We start from the raw sequence: 20,593 nt of genomic DNA, 5'->3' as shown, positions 1-20,593 counted from the left end.
TAGAATCGAGACAGGTTCTGCGACTGGAACGGGCCAGGTCCCGGAAGAATGCTTGAAATGGAACTGGGGTCCCAGGTGTTTCAAGGACCTTGGGGTGTATGCAGGGTGCCACTTCCTCCCTTTGTCTACCCCCCTCTTTTTTTTTCTCAACGCTTAGTATCTTGGGTGTGTTTAAAGAAGGTAATTGCACCCAGGTTTAAAATTTATAGCAGCAGTTATTGTAAGAGCTTGGTAATTAAGGTGTAATGTCTCGTTGCATGTTGAGGTCTGCATGGGTGGTGTTCCGCATGTCTGTGAATGGATGGTGCTTTGGCACTAAGAAATCCACCTTGGCTCGCAGCAGATCTGTTCTGTGAGTCCTGGGGATGCTGTGAACGCAGGAAGAGTTAAATATCTTAACGCATTTGATGGTGGGGTTTATATAAAGAGCAGCTGTGTACATCTGGGATTTCTGGCCATTCCCCAAACAAGGTTCTTAAGGGGAGAATGCCTAGGGTTTGGCTACGTTGTCTCATTTAATCCTCTCAACTGCCGGTGGTGGAAAGAGGGATTCTTTGCCCCCTTTTTATAGGTGAGGAAACTGAGGCTTCAGGGAGGCCAGGAAGTCAGAGCTGGGACTCAAATCCAGCCCTCTGGCTTTCCCACTGGGCACTTTACCTTGCTTGCCACTCACCTTTGCCCTCTAGCCTGAGTTCCCAGCCTGAACATGTGTGCTCTGAATGCAGTGGCTTCTCAAGCTTATGGCAGTCTCTGAGTTGGGTGAAATCACCCTGTGGCTGTGGAGGAACAAAGAGGCAAGGAGGTGAAGAAACCTGTGCCATGAAATGCAACCCTAACCTAATGGAGTTGGCCACTCCCTAGGTTTGCAAGGGTTCTGGAGAAGAAAGCCCTGCCACTAATTGTAGTGTGGGTCTTGGGTGCATTTGGCGAATGGTGGTTAGGCCTGAGCAAACAAGTTTATCAGCTGACCTGTTTAGCGGTTGACTGGTGTTTTATCTGCACACACAATCAAGTGACTGGAGTGCTTGAATTATTCATGCAGTGTCCTGCCCTCTAGACTTGACTGTTCGTGTGATTACATCTGCCTGGAACAAACAGGCTGGATTCTTCATCTTTAAGCTGGGGTGGGGGTGCGGACTGTCTGTACTTTTATATAATAGATGATCTACAGAGCTAGCACCTTGGGAAGTGTGGCAGTCCTCAGCCTGCGTGCGCATACGCTCACACGCACTCCACCATCACCACCACATATTTTTTTAAAAACTCTCCTTTGCTGGCTCTATGGGAAATGCCAATTAGCTGGGAACCTCGAGTCCTGCCAGATGGGCCCGGGTATTGACAGAGGGCAGCTGATGAGGTGCGTCCAGCCCATTTTTATTTTACTGAGAGGTTAAACTCACTGTGGCTGGCTCCTTCTCTGGCTGTTTCTCTGTCTCTCTCTTTTTCCAAGCTGTCAAAATCCCAGAGAAGTAATAAATGGTTTCTCCTCCTACTCTTCTGCCTCCCTCCCTAATTACGGTAAAGCAAAGATTACAGGATCACAGGCCTGGCCCGGGACTTCAAGAGGTCACCCACCTCCACCAAGCCCCCTGCTTTCCGTCCAAATGTCGAGGGTGGTTCAGAGAGGCTGGGGAGGCAGTGATGACTGACTGGCTCATCAGTTGCCATCTTGTTTGTGCAGAGGCTTTCCGGTGTCAGCCACAAATAACAAAGCCAGCTTAGAACCAGGGGCCCCAGAGCGACTGCCATGCGTTGGATCTGAGGCACTGACGCTCTGAGAAGCTGGGTCAGGCAGCCTTTTCACCCACTGTTGGTGAGCACTGATGTTTTGAAAGTGGACTTGAGCCATTTTGATTTTGGGGCAGTGTTGTGCCAACACGATACAGTCACCTTTTTTTCTGTAAACTGAACAACCTTTCCTGTAAGTTTCTTTTTGAATCTTGGAACTGGAAGAGCCCTTTGGGTTCTCATGCAAACTTTTCAATTTAGAGATGAGGAAACGGAGGCCCAGAGAAGGGAAGCTGATGTATCCAGTCATACAGTCCCACGTTAGTGGTAAAGCTGCTACCGCTGCTTCCCTTCCAGCCCGGGACTCTTTTCTGTCAGACTCAAGAAATGAAGAGTGCTCCTTTTCTAATGTACTCTGTGTCTTTAATTACTATTGCTTCTTTCTGCGTTATTATCCAGACAGGCTAAGACTACAAACCTGGCCCCACCAGAGTCCAAAGTGCCCCATTTCGGGTTGTATAATCATATCGCCGAACCCTTATTGTCCACAGTCCTGTTTTGAATTGCCAGCTATTTGCACAACTAATGATTTGATGTGTGTAATAATAATACATAATGCATAACTAGCAATCCCAGAGGAAAGATTCATTGACAGAGAAGGGAGGTACAACCTGTGAACTTTTTACCCTAGCCATGGGGTGCCATAAACACAGAGCTGAGGTGGGAAATGGAAAATCCCCATTTGTCACTCCCCTCCCCTCCCTGCTCTGGATCTTCTCATCTAAAGGATAAGGGGCTCGGCTGGAAGATCTTGAGGCACACAGAAGTTCTGTGACCACGGTGAAGGTGCAAGGTACAGGTGGCCAGAGGGAGCTACCAGGTGTTGAGGTTACAAAAGACTCTGCCAAGGAGTTGAGCCTGTCTTGGTAGGGGAATGTGGGACCACTTGCAAAGTAGAAGGGGTCAAAGGTCCTTAGACTAGGGAAGTGCCTATTTGTGTGGCATCTGAGTTGAACTGTGAAAATTTTTTTTCTTTTTTGCCAGAGTTCTATGCCCTGGTATCCATCTGACTTTTCCTGCCATATTGATCTTCCCTGGAACAGACTGTAATCACGAGTCCTCTCACTGAGGGGGTGCCTGCCTCGCTCAGCTTTGGGGTCTGGGGGCTCCAAGCTCCCTGCATGCTGTCTAGCTAGAGGGAGGCTGCCCAACCCCTCAAGACTGCCTTTGGACCCCTTTTCTCTAGTTGCCAGTGGGAGTGGTAGAGTGGCGGTTTCAGTGCTTTTGGGGTCTTTTCCTTCTTGTGCATTTGTCATTGAAATGACCCTGGGAGATGAGCAAATGACCCCTTGTCCTTACTTTACAAATCAAGGGGTGGGAACCTGGCTCCTAATTCAGGACTCATTCTCTGAACTCTTTTGGACCAGGAGCCCACAGCAGACGGCAGCGTTCTTCCTTTGCTTGAACTCCTCCTTCCCACCTTGCAGAGGAAGGCTCTAGGCTGTTTGTTTCTATTTTGTTGAAGGAGGAGTCCCTCAAGGAATAAATCTCCCTTTGCTTTCTCCGTGGGAGAAAGTCCTTCTATCTCATTGTACAAAATACTGGGACACCAGGGGCAAAAAGGTGACAAAGACCTAACCTCGGCAGTGTTTTCCCCTGTCATCTGGCACTCATTCCTCATCTCATTTTTGTAGGTACGAAAGAAGCCCCTCTGCTGAGGGCTCTATAGCACTTAGTATATAATAGGTGCTCACTAGACATCTTGGTTTTTCTTCAAAATTTCCTCAGGTTATCTGAGAATAGAGTTGCGATTCCCTGAACTCTGAGTAGGAAGTGGGGATTTTAGCTGTGGGCTGGCCGCCTGCTCTGCAGGCTTCCTCCTATGGCCCGGCATCCAGTTTCTTCATCAGTGAAATGAGGGGGTTGGATTCATTCCCAAAGCGGTTATTAGGGGCCTGGGATGTGCTGGGTGTGGGCAGGGGTTGGTTACACAGCCGAATAAGACACCATTCCCTCTGCGGGGGAGTCGGATGTCTAAATAAGTAATTGCAATGCAGTGAGGTAAGTGCTAGTGTGGCCCGAGTGTCACAGGAGGAGCACCCAGCACAGAACAGCTTATTCTTCCTGGGAGGGGAGAGTGGGGTGAGAGCGGACTTCACTGAGGGCTTTACTTGAGGCAAGTCTTAAAGGGAGGGTTTATGAGGCAGAAGTCGGCAGCGGAGGCCCCTCCAGGGTGGCAACAGCTCGTGGCAAGGCAGTGAGATATGTTCTGGAAGCCACACGTCTTTGGAATGATGTGGGGCGGGGACTGCACTTGGGAAGTGAGGCGAGGTGGTGACATTTTGCAGCAGAGTGATCTCCAAGGCCCCTCTGCCCTTGCAGTCGCAGCTCCCAACTCCGTGGCTCCCTCCATCCCTGCATGGCTGGCTCTCCAGGGCTGGCCTGAGTCCATCTGCCTCGGGGTGGGGGCGGGGGCCCGCTCTGGGCCGTCTGTGGCCTGCCCTGCCTGCTTTCCTACCGTAATGCGCTGCTTTGAACTTTATTCCCCAAAGTGGCATTGTCTCCTTTCTCATATTGGTAATTCTGTAATGACTGGTTATGACCCGCCCCCTCCCCCATATTTAATTCTCATCAGCCCAGCTCTCCACTTTGCTATTAATGATAGCAGCCAGCAAAATAGCTTTCAACATGCCATTGACAGTCTGGTTTAAGAGAGCACTTGAAGTAGTGCTAGACAGCTGAAAGCACCCATAATTGTGTACCAGAGTGAGAACTGCGTGCTCAAGGGCCTTGTTTTTATATGCTTAAAGGGACAATATCTTGTTTTCAACAAATGCTCTCTGAGACGCACAGCCAAGATACTTTCTTCCTTTTTTTCCTTTCTTCTTTTGACTTTCTCTTCTCTTTCAAAATACATAGTTTAAAAAAATTCTTTATAAAATAATTGTTCCCTTCAAGTTGGGGTTAAGGAGAAACTTAAGGAAGGGGGAAATGTCCTGCCGCCATGTAAGCGGGGAATATTTGGTGGGTTTGTTGTTTTGAAGCATCGTCCTTTGCAGGCAGCAAACTGTGGGTCAGCCTTGCCCTACTGAGAGTCCTTAGGACCTTGTGTTTCTCGAGGTAATGGGGGAGTCTGAATTCACATCAGCATTGATTTTGAATTCTTTTGTTTGCTAAGGATGTTGCACAATCAGTGGGCTGCGGAGCTGTCACTGTGAATGTTTAGGCAGAGGCCACCTTCTGGGGGAGGGCTGGAGGAGAGGGGTCACCTTGTTGGAGAGTCAGGGCAGGACTGCTAAGGAATTAGATTCTAGGAGGCTGTTCACTGCAGAGTTGATGGCCCAAGAGGCCCATCTGGAAATCAACAGGGTGGGTAGGACAGGGACTTCTATTCTTAAGTAGAGGTTCATACCAGGCTTGGAGGGTTAACCAAGGGGCCCGTCTAGTCCACCCCGAAGATTTTATCTGAGAACAAATACCTTTCTCCCCTTCACACCAGCCGACTTCATTATTGCTTTGAAGATGCAGACCTTTGGAAGAGGTTTCCTTTGCCTCTCTGTCACCAAAGCCTCCCATTGCCAATGTGTCCTGTGAAGGGAGAAGAGAGAAGCAAGTTCCCATCTGTGGGGCCTGAGAGGCCAGAGAAACCCTGTTAGGGCCTGGAGTCCATGTTGTCCTGTTCTCTCTCAGGCTGGCTGCTGTTGGTAAAGGGTAGGAGTATGGATGGGCTTGGCTGGTGTCTTAGGTGGTTCCTTCCATCACCGTGTGAATGATAGGATCCAGTGTTCTGGCTGCTGCCACCACCAAACAATCCCAGGGGAAGTACTTTCCTGAGGACAAACTGTTTGAAAAATTTGATCTTCCAGGTATTATAGATTATAATGAAACCCCTTAGAATTTCTGTAGCACTTGATTGCAAAGCAGATTTGACATTTTCATCTTAGCAGCTAAAATAATGGGTATTTGGGTCCAGGACAGACAGACATAGGATAAAAGCATCAGAGCATACCCTGAAAGCTTGGAATGTGAAGATGGCCTGGGTACTAGAGGGCTATGTTCTCAAATTGGGGTGGGGGAGGTGAGGCCTGTGCTGTGACAGGACTGTGAGTTTCATGAGGGACAGGACCATTTTGTATTTTTCACTAAGGGCCCTGAACCCTGAGCAGTGCTTGGCCCATACTGGATATACAGTGTGCATTTTGTGGGGACTTGAGGAGGGAAGGTAATATTCCAGCTCAGGGTTCTCTCTTACCCTGAAGAGTGTTATGGACTCTTTGGGAAGGATAGAAGCTTTATTAGTTTTCTGACAGAGGCCTGTAGGCTGCAAACGTTGTGATTATAGAAAGAGTTGTAAAGGTGTCATGAATCTTTATTTAAAAGTGTCTTTAATGTATCTTAGGCATCTTTTTCTTTTCATCTCACACTATGGACAGTTTAAGTGCAAAAGGGGAAGAAGGCAGGGTGGGGTGGGAAGAGATAACTGGGAGGGAGAGATGACAAAGCGGAGATGGGGAAGAGACAAGTGCTGAGTGGGTGAATTGGTAAACTCAGCTTGCCAGGCCTTGTCTGTTTGGGCATGGAGTTCCAAGTGTTGTGTGTGGCCTGATCTCATGAGGCTTTTAACTCTGACTATTGTTCACAGCTCTTCTACTGCTATTTTTGTTTGTTAATTTTGAATGAAAACTACCGCAGGCCAATAGAAGTTGCTTTTTTGTTCGCACTGAAGGCTGATCCTTTCTTCAAATGGAGACTCAAATGCAGAAGAGCTCTTCCCACTAGTGTTTTAGCACTGAGTACCATATGCAATTTGGGTATAGGAGAGGGCTCTCCCTTCCTGGTCAGCCATGAAGACTTGAGGTTTGGACTCCTACATCACCCAGCCAGCTATATGACCAAAAGTTTGGAGGAGGCGACTCTTCACCCACTCCCCAAATCTTTCCCTTGGGCTAGCCCTCAACAGGTCTTTGCTGAGTTTGGATCTGAAACTGATTAATTCTGATAATACTGGCAGGGGCATCCTTTGGAACCAGTGATGCTTTGCGATTTCTGCTGGGGAAAATTAGAAGAGGAAGGCAGTTCAGTGTGGACTAGTGGACAAGGGATGGGAGTCTGTTCTAGCTCTCTGGTGGGGGTGGGGTACAAGAACTTCTATTAACCTTCCTGGCCTCTGTCCAGGGAAAAGTAGGACACTCAGAGGGCTCAGAAGCAGCAGGTGATGCCAGATGGTCTGGAATGAGGGTCTAACTGGTTGGGTGGGATAGAGGAAGGAGGAGCAGGGGAGATAGAGGAAGTGAGCCTGTTGGTACTGATTGGTCAAAATAGGTCTTTAGCTCATCCTTAAACCCTTACTTGCCTATTTTCCTAGAAGGAGGCCCCTTCCTCTGATCTCCATCTCCAGTGAAGAAAGCTAAAGTCCAGTTCTTATTTTGCTTTGCCTAACAGCAGAAGCCCTGGGGAAAGACGGGAAGAATTTCCCGTCTCCCATCCCTCAATTCCTGGGATCTCATACTTTATCCCAGAGAAACGGGGGATCTCCATGAAGCCAGACTTGAAATGGGGGAGAAGCAGCCTGGTTTAGAGCTCGAAAGACCTGCCGCTCCCCCACAGGGTCTTTCTGCTGTTGGCCTGGTTTCAGCCTCCATGTCACCTAGTCCTTGTGTGTGGCACCCACAGGCCCGGCCTGCAGGAACTTGAGAAGTGTCTAGATACCCCTTTCTCTTTGCGTCTTGGGTTTTCTCACTGTTCTGTTACCTAGTTTTTTACCTTACTTCTCAAGAGACCCCTACCCAGCTCTTCCTCACTATCCATTTGCCCAGGGATATTGGGCAAACTCCCTTCTTAAACTCCCGGGACGCTGAATGCCCATTGGGCATTTTCCAGGCCTACTGGGTGATGGGTGGGGTTTTTCTTGCCCAGTGAATTCCGTTTCTCCCTCAGAAGATCACAGGTTCTTGCCAGGTGATCCTGGAGAGTTACGTGTAGAGCACCAGGAGCTGGGAGATTTGTCTCTATGGCTAAGAGGTTGACTTGGGAGTCAGACAAATGTGGGTTTGAGTCCCAGATCAATTCCTGTTGGTGTGTGACTTTGAGCAGACTGACCTCTGTGATCTTCAGTTTGCAGTGGAGATAATAATAACACCTGCCTGTTGGGGCAGTGCTGCCCAGTAGAACTTTCTTCAGTGATGGAAATGCTGTGTGTCTGCACTCTTCAGTAAGGCAGCCACCAGCCACATGTGGCTCGTAAGCACTTGAAATATGGCTACTGTGACTGAGGAACTGAGTTTGACATTTAATTTTAATTAAATTTAGCTAGCCACAGGTGGCTGGTGGCTTCATAAATTGTATAGTTACAGTTATAGGGAGTGCCACGAAGGATGCATATAGCCTGCTTAGCACAATACCTGGCACATGGAAAGGCCAAAGCAAGGTATTCTCACAAAGGAACAGAGTCTCCAAATTGTGAAGACCTCAGACATAGAGGACAAGATCCTTGGTGTTGCATGTGTTGTAAGATTTCTCAGAGCCCTTTCCCATATGTGACTTGTTGGCTCTACAATCCTGCAGCATAGGCACCGTGGGCGCCACGCATCAGATAGCAGCACTGACGGTTAAAGAGGTTGAGTAACTTGCTCATTGTTGCACAGCGGACCAGCGGCCAGTTCAGAACTGGAAACCAGGCCTGCTTCCCTCGTGGACCTCAGTGATCTTTATCCACAGACCATATCAAGATGAGGTCTCCTGTGATCTTCCCCCGTGTCCACCCCCAGACCACCGTACTATAGGCATTGATTCCAGTGCTAGGAAGAAACCAGATGAACCCTTGAAGAATTCAATAAAACCTGAGTGTCAGCCACATGTGGATCAGGGATTCCCAACCTGGGTGCTGTTTACATTTGGGGCTGGATACTTTTTTGTGGTGAGGTTGTCCTCTGTGTTTAGGATGTTTAACAGCATTTCTAATCTCTTCCCACTAGTTATCTTTATCAGTGCCCCAGTTTGTGACATCCAGAAATGTCTCTGGGCATTGCCAGAATCCCTTGGGGAAACAATTACTATTGGTTGAGAGGCCTTGATATAGAGGAAAGAAGTCTGGCTCTAACCTGGGAGATCTGCTTACCACCTGGTCTTCCTGTGTGGTCTTCCTGTGTGACAGCTTCTTGCCCACTCTGGGCCTCATTTGCCTCATCTGTAAAATGAGAGGTCAAATGGTGTGACTTGGGAGGAGGTCAGTTTGAGAAGGAGCTTATCATATAAAATAAGTTTCTAAATGACTGATCTTGATTTTCATAGCCTAAGAAATGCCATCACTCCTGCCTTCCTTATTTGGAGAAAGAAGACCCTCTAACCCTTTTTCTTTTAATTTATGGAAGAGGTATGCTCTTTGGTTGTGAATAAGATGGTGGGTAGATAGAATGGGGCTCTGTCTCTGCCCACAGTCAGTCTTTCCTCTTCCCCTCACCTTAGTCTTCCCTCATGCCACTTTGGTTTCCCAAAGAATCCATGCCCTTAAAAAATCCTAGCCAGCATTTCATTTGTAGTGCTGACCTGATGTGGGGAGACCCCCAAAATTTAATGAGCTGTCTCTGCAAGGGTAATGTGACTTTTACAGCCTGTTGAGGGGCAAGGGGAGATTTGCATAATGTTCCAAGGGGGATTAGGTGGCTGGGGGTTGCCATGGCAACCCCACAGGGATGAATTGAGAATTTTTCCTCCTGGCAGGAGTTGGCCAATGGAGTCTGGGAAGGTGGGGGAGGGGGCAGGGGGTTATCTGAGGGGAGGGAGGAGGAGAAGGAGAGAGGGAAGGGTGGGGGTGGTGTGCCTGGGATGAATGGGCAGTGTTGGGGGAAGGTGTAATCTGAAAAAGCACTCCCTGTTCTGTCTGTACAAGCAAGCTCTTTGAGAGCCATCTCCCCTCACAAGTAGGGGTGGGAAGCAAGCAGAGTTTAGTGTTTGGGAACCAAGAAATTAAAGTGAACAAATATTTAAAGATTATTGGATCTTGTTAACAGGAAGCCCGGTAGATGGAAACTGAGAGTCTGAGGAATGAAACTCTTAGAGTCCCAAAGCCGAGAGGGACTTGAGCTGTCATATGGGCCCTGTGGTGCCTGCCTCCAAGTCTCTGTTGGGTCTCCATGGAATGCTCCCAAGGGCAGGGCACTCACACAGCACCTAATTCATTTTTGAGAGCTCTGATTATTACACTGGACTCAGATCGGCCTTCTTTATTCAGTGGAAACTGAGGCCCAAGTGCAGGGTGGATCTGGGCTAGGAATACAGGACTCTAGACTGTATGTTGCCACCTCTTTCTGGGATTGGGTTGCCTGGATGCATGCTCACTCAGCCTCACTATCCCCAGTTCCCTTACACCGTAGACCCCTGGAAGAAAAGGGGAGGTGAGATTCCTTTCAGGGAAGTGTGCAGAAGGGTCGTCCCAACCTCAGCAACCCCAGAGTCCCTTGCCGTTGGTTGGTCCTAGCTGGGGAAGAGTGAGTGCGTTTCCTTCTCCCTGCCCTGGATCCTCACTGTCATCCTTACCCGCCTGTGGAGGGCACAGGGGCTGGTGCCCAGAGTGTCCTCACAGGCTGGCCCAGGCCAGCATCCCTGTCCCTCCCCGAGGAGACAGATCCTCAGGGTCACGCTGAGGGGGCTGGGCCTTTCTTGTACCAAGTCCTCCCTGCATAAAGAATTCAGCAGGCTTCCTCGGAGGGCATAAATATTTAATGGCGTTGTAGTTATATATAATCTGATCAATATGTCAGTGCTAAAAGGGCCTTTAAGAAGGCTCACCTATCATTGAGTGATCTGTGATGTGAACCTTCACCAGCCCCTCCAGTAGCGGGAGGGGCTACATTTCCCAAGGCTACTGCATGGATCATTTGTTGACCCTCCTCCCCTTCTTATATTGTAGCACTGCTTCCTCTCAGAGCCCATGGCGTGCATGGAACAGGGCCTGGGAACCCCATCCCAGCTTTTGTTGGCTGTACCCCGGCCCCCCATGGATTTCTTCCTCTGTTGATAAAACACCCGCTTGCTTTATTTCAGTGTTCTCTGAGCTCGGCCTAAGGAGAAACTACCTGGCAAGGAATATCCTCTTTTAGTCAAATCATTCAGGGGCTATCCATTTAGTATTGCCTAGGAAATGCAATGGGATATTTTAAGTTAAATGCCCAGACGTGGTGTTCTGAATCTGGGTGATTGGCGCCTGGCTGCTGGGAGGCTGCTGGGAAGGTTGGGGCCAGGGCCACCTCTTTCTGCACAGCCTCCCACCCCAGCCTCTCCCTGCAGCTCTGAGATTTAATTCGAGATGAAGCAGACTGTTTTCAAATCCCAAGGACTCAGTCAGAGAACCAGGTAAAACCTGATTAAAATTTAAGAACCTCAGAGCTGACTGAGACGACACCCCTAAACACACGCATTTTCTAGAGGAGTAACCTGAGGCCCAGAGGCCTGCTGGGATGAAAATCATCACTTCCCCATGGCTTTGCAATGTAATTCACCTTTCAAATGGGCAGGTCCCTTCCTCATCTCATCTTTCACGCACATCCACAAACAGTCTCTAGACTCACAGTACCATGCTCTTTGCATGACACTGCCCTGATTTTCCGAAGAAGAAATCCTCATTTCACAAATGTAACTAAACACCTAGTAGCATGGGATGGCCGCTAGCCTGTCTAACAGACATGGAATTCCTTCCCACTGAATGCAACAACTTGGAGAACCCTGGCCTGGTTGTCTTAGCCTCACCAACCAGTCTTCCCTTGTGAATCACAGAAACTGCACAGTAGGGGCTTGACACTTAGAAATATGATATCATTGTTCTTGCCTAGAGGCTCTTCCGCAGCGAAGTGCAGTTTTGCTGATGGACAAATTTGAATGGCTCGTGCTCTGAAGGCTGGTCCTTGGGACCCAGCCCAGGTCAGCCAGCTGCCCAGCCAGCAGCCAGCATCCATCCACATCTCAAGGTGGCTTGGCTCTTCTCCACTGGTCCTTTGTAAATTCACGTGATGCTCTGTTTTATGGATCTTTATGGAGGAAATTATAAGCTGCACAGCAATTTGGGAATATTTAGGGTTCTAAAACTCTATAAGTTAGCGCTCCTGGATCTTAATACATTATCTAGTTAATCCCTTCATTTTGCAGATGGCAAAATTAATGCCCAGAGAAGGGAAGTGATTTGCCCCAAGCCACACAACTAAATGGGGGCAGAATTGGAGGTAGAGGCCAGCTCATTTCTGTGTGGCACTGGAGCATACCACATTCTTTAAAGGGGCAGCTTTCTCTTCTCCTTGCCCTTATTTGGCTGAGTTTAAAAGGAATTGTGCATTCAGAGTCCACAGGTGCACAGGACAGGGCAGTTTAAAACTAACTAGCAGACAGACCCTCTGGTGGAAGTCACTCTCGACTGTGTGTTGAACACAGTCACCTACATTAAAAATAAGGGCAAGGACTGGCTGGTTGCCGCAAGCCCAGGAGCAGGAGGTTGCTGGGGGGTACAGCTCAAGATCAGGCTCCATCTCCCTTAATTTAGTGTCTTGGGTCAAGGGCCAAGGATAGTCCGAAGTAGCAGCAAACGTGAATACTAGACTGTGGTTAGAGAAATAGACTTTTAGAATGCTCAAGTACCCTCGGTTTACAGCAAGATGTTCAGAGGTCCTGCTTTAATGAGGAGATGATCATGCAAATGGGAGCTACTAAGACGCATGGAACAGATTGCTCTTTGGGAAATTACCCTTGCCCCCCACTATCTTGTTTTCTGTCATTTATTTGCCTAACAATCTCGACAGAGATGCAGGGCAGATGTTACTCGCAGCGCCCAGTTGGTAGTGCAGATTCTGAATGTAGCAGGACCTCTGTCCCCATTTCTCTGAACTGCTTCTCTGTCTGTATCTAGTAGATTAGTCCCTTCTGAGGAACAATGTTTTTCCACCAACAAAGCCGCCTGCTTTGAACCATACTTGAAAAGAAACTTTCAAAGGCGGCACCAGCCTCCTTGAACACCTTTTCCAAAGTGCTTTCCAAAGGGAGCCGTCTTCCCACCTCCCACCACCTCTCAGGTTCGCTTCTGAAGACCCGGCTCAAAAGCAGTGGCTTTGTGGGACCGGGATGGAGGGAAGGATGGAGGTCGGCCTCTGGAAACTACAGCCGCCTTATTGATAACAACGGATTGTGCCGAGTTGCCAAAAGGAATTTTCCAACGTATGATCGAGTTCCAGTTTGTGATTTGTGACCTGTCCCAATTGTTGAAGTCACACTTCAACAATTTTTTTTTCCCTTTTTTGGAACTGATGTTTAGAGCTTGTTTGAGTTGGATCCAATGCTGTTTTAACAGCTGTTCTAATCAGAAGTGCTGTCAATTATTAACCTTAATGGTGGTTTTTCTTTCAAAAATATTTCTCTAAGCTCTCTTGAAATGTCAAAATTCGGCTTCTTGGTAAGAAGTCATTTAGTGAAGTCACTTAATGGCTGGGCATCAGTTTCCCCATCTGAAAAGTGGAGATGTTGACAAGCGCCTTCTCTGTGGGGTTATTGTGGATGCACACATGGCAAGTTGGGTGGGCGATGTCAGCGGCCATTACTGTTGTTAGGAGGGCTTCTGTTAAGCCAGCTTTTCCTTTCCAGGAACTTCCCCTCCCCCAAGCGCCACCCTCCAAAAAATAAACATGTCTTAAAAATGTTGAGCAAACAGCTTTCCTGTTCATGCTTTGACTCTGCAGAGTACACACAGCCCATTCTCAGGGTAGGGCAGCCTTTGTAGAGATGGGGGAGGACCAATCCCTGCTTCTACTTTGTGGGGAGACCCCAAGAGGGTACTAGGAGATGATGGCACAGTGACAGCTGGGAGGGATGGGATGTGCTTGCTTCACACCCCTTTCCCAAGGGAGGGGCTGGGTTTATGTTAGGACAACTTTTACCATGAACCAGGAGGTTCTCCCAACGTAAACCCAGCCCCTCCCCTCTGTCTGCCTCAACCCTACAGAGTCTTGTCTTGTGACGTGCCAAAGGCCTTCCTGCCATGCAGAGAGGCCTCTCTTCATGGAACGTGGGCCTCAGGAAACACAGCCTGAACGCCACTACCCCAGGCTCGTGGAAGGTTCTGAATCTGTGTGGCGTTGTTGTGATAGCCCTCAGTTGATGCTTGTTTGTGGTGCTGGGAGGCAGGAACTACTTTAGAAGGGTGGAGGGGTGAGAATGAGAGAGAACTTGGCCTGAGCCACCCAGCTGTGGTCACCTGGTGGCCCAGATGGCTACATAAATCCTGGGAGACCCCTTGTCCTCATAACCAGAGTGAGCTGGGCTCCAGACCAGCCCTATGGGAAGATCCTGCCTGTGGGAAGCCTTTGGCCATGTGTTTGCTGAAGGGTGTGGGGAAGGGCAAGGTCAGTTACTTTTCTTTTTTGCCAACTCCCAAGACCCTGACCCTTGGCCTGTTTGCCAGTGGAAGGAGGCCACAGTCAGAACCTTTTTATAATCACCCTGCCCTCCCAGAGACTGTGAAAGTTAATAGTTGCTGAGGAGGCCAGAGTGACTGGGGATGTTCTGAACTTGCCCCCTGCCTTCCTGGCCATGGGGAGGGGCAGTGGCCAGAGACCCATCTAGGTGGCTTGCGATTGGCCTGGCTTGGAGGTGCCGCCCCACACCATTGGTGAAGGGCTTGGGCCACTGGCTACCCACCAGCCAGTTGTATGTCAACACTCCATCCACCACGGCCCCTCCCACGGATGCTGCCCACGCTGGGGCAGGCCCAGATCCACAGCCAGGGGTCACTGCAATATGAAGTCTCAATAAATGCGTAGATGCCAGTGATACCATTCGTTGGGCCAAACATTTATGGAGCACTTACTGTGTGCCAGGCACTGCTCTATCATTGTTTGAGATAACGGGCCTTGGACCTGTGAGCTTCCTGAACAGTCAGGTTGGTTTCTTTTGTTTACTTTTGTTTGCTTTTTATTTTTACATATCTTTCTATTCTTATTTGGCATGTGAACTCAAAGGTGAGCGAACTTGTTACTCTGTGCAGGTTTGGAGTGAGGTGCAGCCTATGCTTGTTTCTAGAACTCCTGCCCTATCCAACCCGGACTTTTTTGCTTCATTGAACCCCATTCCTACTATCAGTTGATTTAGGCGGGGAAAAAATAAGCAGAGTGAGGAAGGACTCTGTTTGGGAGAGTTCTTCCCACTTAACTAGATTAATAATTTATATTATGATTATTTAGTAATCCTCCTGGGTTCCTTAGAGTATGAATGACGGGTGTCTAGGAGGCGGAGAAGCCAGGGATGCTGTTAAAAGCCCTACAGTGCACAGAGCAGCTCTACACAGCAGTGAATTATCTAACCTCAGATGTCAATAGCATGGTGTTTGAGGAAGCCTGATGTATGGTGTCCTGGCTAGAGTGCCCCACACATGTGTCAATGTGAAGTCCCAGTGGGTCTGAGCTGGGCAGTTCGGAAGTGGGGGCCGTTGTTGACACAGTTGGCCTGGGATGTGAGTGACAGTCCTTCATCACAGGAATTGTCTCTCCCCAAATGCCAACAGTGGTGCCGGCTGGGAAACACTGACTCTGTTCCTGAGGAGCTGGAGTGTTCCAGGCAGAAAGCTGACAGCAGTGATTCCTGATCCTCTCCCCACCAGGATCCCCCACTGTAGCGGACAGGCTCTGTAGGTTGGCGAGCCCTGCCACCATGGCTGGCAGCCCAGCACGCAGGCCTGCAAAAGCCCATAAGGCTCTTTAGTTGATGGCTTGCCTTTCCACAAACCAGAGATGTCCTCTTCAGTGGCCAAGGGTGGAGGGGGTGGAGGGTGTTAGCCCCAGGAATTCTCCTGAAGTCCAGGGTCTATTTGTGCGCCTTCAGATTGTTTTTATTTTAAGTGCACAAGGATTTCTCATCCAGAATCATTTGACATGCAGATACTCACAGATTTTTAAAGGCTGTTGTCATGGTTTTGTCTCTGAAAGATTGCTATGTGCTGATGAGAGCTTTGAAGCCAGCTTTGGGACCTTAGTCCTGGCCGGCTCAGGATTCAGAATGAGATAAGAAAAGCAATTCTGAGAGTCATCTGTCAGTGGTTCTAGGCCTTTCTATCTGGACTCAGTTAACCCTTATAGCACCACTCTTGATCTGAGATCTAAAGTTTACATAGGATGCTGGTGGAAACTGTTGACTTTCTAAATGCAGTCTTTTCTGGAGTGTTGGGAGATGAGGCAGAGAATTGATCTGCGTTTCTAAGATTGACTTCTGTGAGGGATTAGGGATCTAATGAATTATGTCTCTGAGCAGCTTCTTAGACAAGGCAATGCTGTATCCTAAAAAATGAAGTGTTGGCCGGGTGCGGTGGCTCATGCCTGTAGTCCCAGCACTTTGGGAGGCCAAGGTGGGCAGATCACTTGAGCCCAGGAGTTTGAAACCAGCCTGGACAACATGGCAAAACCCAGTCTCTACAAAAATACAAAAATTAGCTGGGCATGGCGGTGCACCTGTAGTCCCAGATACTTGGGAGGCTGAGGTGAGAGAATCACTTGAGCCCAGGAAGTCGAGGCTGCAGTGAGCCAAAAGCGTACCACTGCACACCAGCCTGGGTGACAGTGAGACCGTGTCTCACTGGAAAAAAAAAAAAAAAAAAAAGAAGGTTTAATGGTAGGATTTTAGGCTGGTAGCATATATATGGGGTATGGATTGATCTTGGTGAGGGAGAGGCTAGTCCCAGGGAACCCTTTGCCACATAGGACCACTTATCAGCTCTGTCCCATTTGTCTCAGAGCTCGTGTCCTATTGGCACTGGGCACCAGCGGGCAGAGCAGTTCCTCTCTCACTAAACTGTGTTTCACTCTTATAATGGATTTTGCTGGGTTGTTGGGGGTGATTTTTATTTCATTTTGCTTTAATTAGGGATTCCATCCAGAGGATGCAAACTATATTCTGATCCAGACATATATACCACCTCTGATGGAAATTGGAGCTCCCCAAAATGTAGGCAGCCTGGCTGTGAGGGAGTTGAAAGAGATTTCTTCATGCTGTGGATTTAGCTAGAGCCTCCTGGCAGGAGGCAGACTGAGGGCAGAAAGGATGGAGCCCCGTGGAGAGGGGCTGTGGTTTGGGGGGGAGTTTGCATTTCCACTTGTCTGTGACATTTCAGTGACTTAATTTATTTGCCTGAGCTTCATGTGGTCTCCTTGCCTTTGCAGACGGAGATTGCGAAGAGACTGAATACAATTTTAGCACAGATCATGCCTTTCCTGTCACAAGAGGTAAGACCTTCTTTTATTATTTCTTCCTTTTCTTTCCAAATCAGCCCAGTGGCTGGTGGGGTCTCACTGGAGCCTGAGCCCCAGCCCTAGCCCCAGCCTCAGCCCCTGTCCATTCATACTGACTGAGCTGACAACCTGGAGATTTCCAGAGCCTTCTCCGGCCAGTCTGAAGGCAGGGGGCCGTATCAGAGGGACCATTTGCTCCTTCTTCTGATAGAATTGTTTCTCTACCATTGCCTGAGTCCAGAGATGGGGGTTCTGGCGTGCGACCTAACCATCAGTGGGCAGTGGGTGCCTCTTTCCCATCCAAACTAGCATCCCCAGCCCAAAGGGGACCTTAGTTCCTGGTACAGAGTGTCCTTGCTGGGAGCATGACCAGGTGGTCATGCCACCTTCTAAGCCTGCCTTCCAAGGGACCTCCATTTGGGACAGCGGCTGGACCAGTGCCTGATTTGAGATAAATGCCTCCAAAGAAGTCCCCTGGTGCCGACCAGACAGATGGGCCGACTTTAGCAGGCTCTGTTTCTGTCCCGATTTCACTCCAGCCAGGGCAGGCCCTGCCCTCTACTCCCACTCAGTGGCTGGGACCATGTCAGCTCCATCACGGACTCCTGGGTCTTGGACACAGAGTGGTGACCAATAAATGATTGAATTAATATGTAAGAATCAGATACGACAATGCCCTCAGAGCTTGCAGCCCAGTAGGGGAGAAAGCTGTGTATGTGGCTGGTACTACCTCAAGGCCAAAGGGAATTAATGCAACCACTTTTTAAAATAGACTTTATTTTTTTAAGAGCAGTTTTAGCTTCACAGAGATTTCCCATATCCTCCCCAACTATCAACATCCTCACCAGAGTAGTACATTTGTTGAAACTGATGAATCTACATTGACACATCATCACTCAAAGTCCGTGGTTTAAGTTAGGGTTTATTTTACCACTTTTTCTTTATCTGTTTATCTGGAAACATACTTTGTTTTCTCTCTATTTAAACAGATACGGGTAAGGTATATGTAGATACACTTTTTCCCCAAATCCTTTGAGTGTAAATTGCAGATATTCTGACAATTCACCACTAAAACTATAACTGCATCTCCTAAAAACAGGGATACCGTCCTTCATGATTACAGTATTGTTACCGTGTTTAGAAAACTAATAATCATCCTGTAATACCATCTGATACCCAGCTCATACGCAAATTGCATGAAAAAATTTGTGTGTGTATGATTGACTAATAGCCATCTTTTGGCATGCGTCTTTATTTTAGAACTTAAAAAGAAGTTTCAATTACAAAACTAATACATGCTCATTGACAAAGGTCTAAAAGAGAAAGGAAAATCGCCTGTCACCCTCCCCGCTGCTTGTGTCCTATGCCTGTTCAGTGGGGCTCCTCTGTCTGCTCTGGGCCTCTCCGAGAGTCCCTGCCAGTGCTGCACAGTCCGTCACCTCCTCTGTCCAGGAGAGTGGCTGCATCTAACGCACACCCTCTTCCCTCCAGCACCAGCAGCAGGTGGCGCAGGCAGTGGAACGCGCCAAGCAGGTCACCATGACGGAGCTGAACGCCATCATCGGGGTACGTGGACTCCCCAATCTGCCTCTTACCGTGTGTATAGCCCTTTTATTCCTCTCATTTATCATAACCAGAGATTGACCCTGACCTTAGCTGGCCTCAAAGAATGGCAGCCCCAGGGCTCCGGCTTCTACAAACACCCCAAGGGCTTGGACCCCTGTGGGACTGTTTCCCTATTGACTCCCAGTTGCCTCCTAGGCCTCAAACTAAAGGGGAGCCAGGCATGCCTCAAATCCACCTCTTCAGCCATCTGCCTCATCTTCCACTGGCTTTTGGTGTCCTTGCCATTGAGGAGGGTGGGGGCCTAGGGTCACCTTCAAGGCCAGGCCAACTGGCCAGTACCTGGCCACCTCCTCACACTTACCCCGGCGCCTGTCTGCCTCCTCCCTGGCAGAAGTCTGCCCTTCTTTGGCCGCTGGGATCAGAACAGTCTCTGCTGTACTGTTGATGTGCATCGTGCTGTGGAATTTGGGTTTACGTCTTGCTGTCCCATGTGCGAAGCTGCCTGGCTGAGCATTCATCACGTACGCTTGTGAACTCCAGCTGGGGAGCCTAGACCAGTTTTCCTGACTTTCTAGAAGTCCCATCTCCCCTTTACACAGGAAGACATACCCAAGAGTGCTCTGTGAGGCCCACTTCCGGATTGGCCCCTTAGTGGAAAGGGGAAGCTAGGTCTACCTGGCTTGTATCTTTAATGCATTTCTTAGGTTCAAGTGGCATCTTTCTCCTACTTGCTGCTTTGGTGTGAGGCTAGTGACATTTAAGATAAGCACCTGAGGAAGAAGAGTCTTTTAAGTGTGACTTTGGGCAAGGCTCTTACCCTTGGGGTGTACCTGTCCACCTTTCATCTCTAAAATGAAGCGGGTGGACGGGATCACTGCTTCCCAGTCCACGGAGGAGCTTCTGGACAGTACAGATTCAGGGGCACTTGCACCAGAGGTCTTTTCCATAGGTCTGGTGATCGGACTGGAAATCTGTGTTCCTAATGATTTTTAAATCATTCTAAAGTGTAGTTAGGCTTGGGAAGCAGTAGACTGATTCAACTCTAACATTCTGGGAACCTGGTTGGTCTTCTTTCCTCTTTCTGTTCTTATGGGAAGTCACTATTTCAAGGTGGAACTAAGGCCCCAGAATTTTCCTCTGCTTGATGGGATACATGATAACTCTTGACTTTTCTGCCTGGGGCAGAAACCTGGAGGTCTGTGTTTTAGTCATAGTTGTTCCCCCATGTGACCTTTGGCAAGTCCCTTCTCTTCCTTGGGCCTCAGTTCCTGTATCTGTAAAGGGAGAATGTACACCGGCTCATCTCTTTGGGCACTCCTGACTCCTACCAGGAATGCTGGGAGGCTGGAATCACAGAATGACACTTACGGGCACCGACCCCTCCATCACGCTGTCAGGACCCGTGATGGTTGTAGAGTCCTTTGGTGAAGGCAGCCCAGTGGGTTTGCCCTTCTGGGCTGAGCCCATAGGGACACTTCTCATTGCTGCTTGGGCGGGTGGGGGTTGCAAGCACTGGCCTGGTTTGAATCCTGGCCTACTGTGTGGAATGGGCAGAGAGGAATCTTAAAACTAGAACGTGAAGAAGTGTTCAGTGCTGGAAGGCAGCACCCCAAGAGGAGAAATCATGATATTTTAATGTTTGAAGTATCATCAGAGATCATCTAGCCCAGGAATCGTCAACCTTGACACTGTTGAAATTTGGGGCCAGATCATTCTTTGCCATCCTGTGCATTGTAGGATGGTCAGCAGCATCCTTGGCCTGTAGCCACTAGATATCAATAACACCCCCGACACTTGTGACACCCCAGAACATCTCTAGATGTTGCCAAATATTTGTAGGAGGCAAAATGGCCCTTGGTTAAGAACCTCTGATCTAGCTCAATGCCCTGGTTTTACCGAGAGGGGTGGTGATTATGATGTTTAGGAGCAAAGCCAGGCCAGAGGCCCAGGTGGCTGACTCACAGCCCAGGACTCTTCCCCTGACTCTGGTGCAGCCCTGGAGGGTGGCCTGTGTCATCTGTCTCAGTGACCAGCTCTCAGCTTGGTGG

General features: G+C 48.9%; 1 protein-coding gene across 16 annotated transcripts in view; it reads left to right on the top strand.

Moving 5' to 3' along the window:
- Positions 1 to 20,593, top strand: part of TLE3 (TLE family member 3, transcriptional corepressor) — a 50,611-nt gene that overhangs the window by 4,829 nt on the left and 25,189 nt on the right. For 9 of the 16 annotated variants that reach the window (XM_015142581.3, XM_077938736.1, XM_015142573.3 and 6 more), the window contains exons 5-6: positions 16,911 to 16,973; positions 18,471 to 18,545. In XM_015142581.3, coding sequence (XP_014998067.1) covers positions 16,911 to 16,973; positions 18,471 to 18,545 — 138 coding nt within the window. Of the gene's footprint in view, positions 1 to 16,910; positions 16,974 to 18,470; positions 18,576 to 20,593 lie in introns of all 16 variants that reach the window. The other 7 variants (XM_015142569.3, XM_015142577.3, XM_015142574.3 and 4 more) reach the window with 1 other exon arrangement.

The sequence above is a fragment of the Macaca mulatta genome, chromosome 7 (genome assembly GCF_049350105.2).
Source record: "Macaca mulatta isolate MMU2019108-1 chromosome 7, T2T-MMU8v2.0, whole genome shotgun sequence".
Lineage (NCBI taxonomy): Eukaryota > Metazoa > Chordata > Mammalia > Primates > Cercopithecidae > Macaca > Macaca mulatta.
Note: the sequence above shows the minus strand (reverse complement) of the source record. Positions and strands in the feature narration are given on the sequence as shown.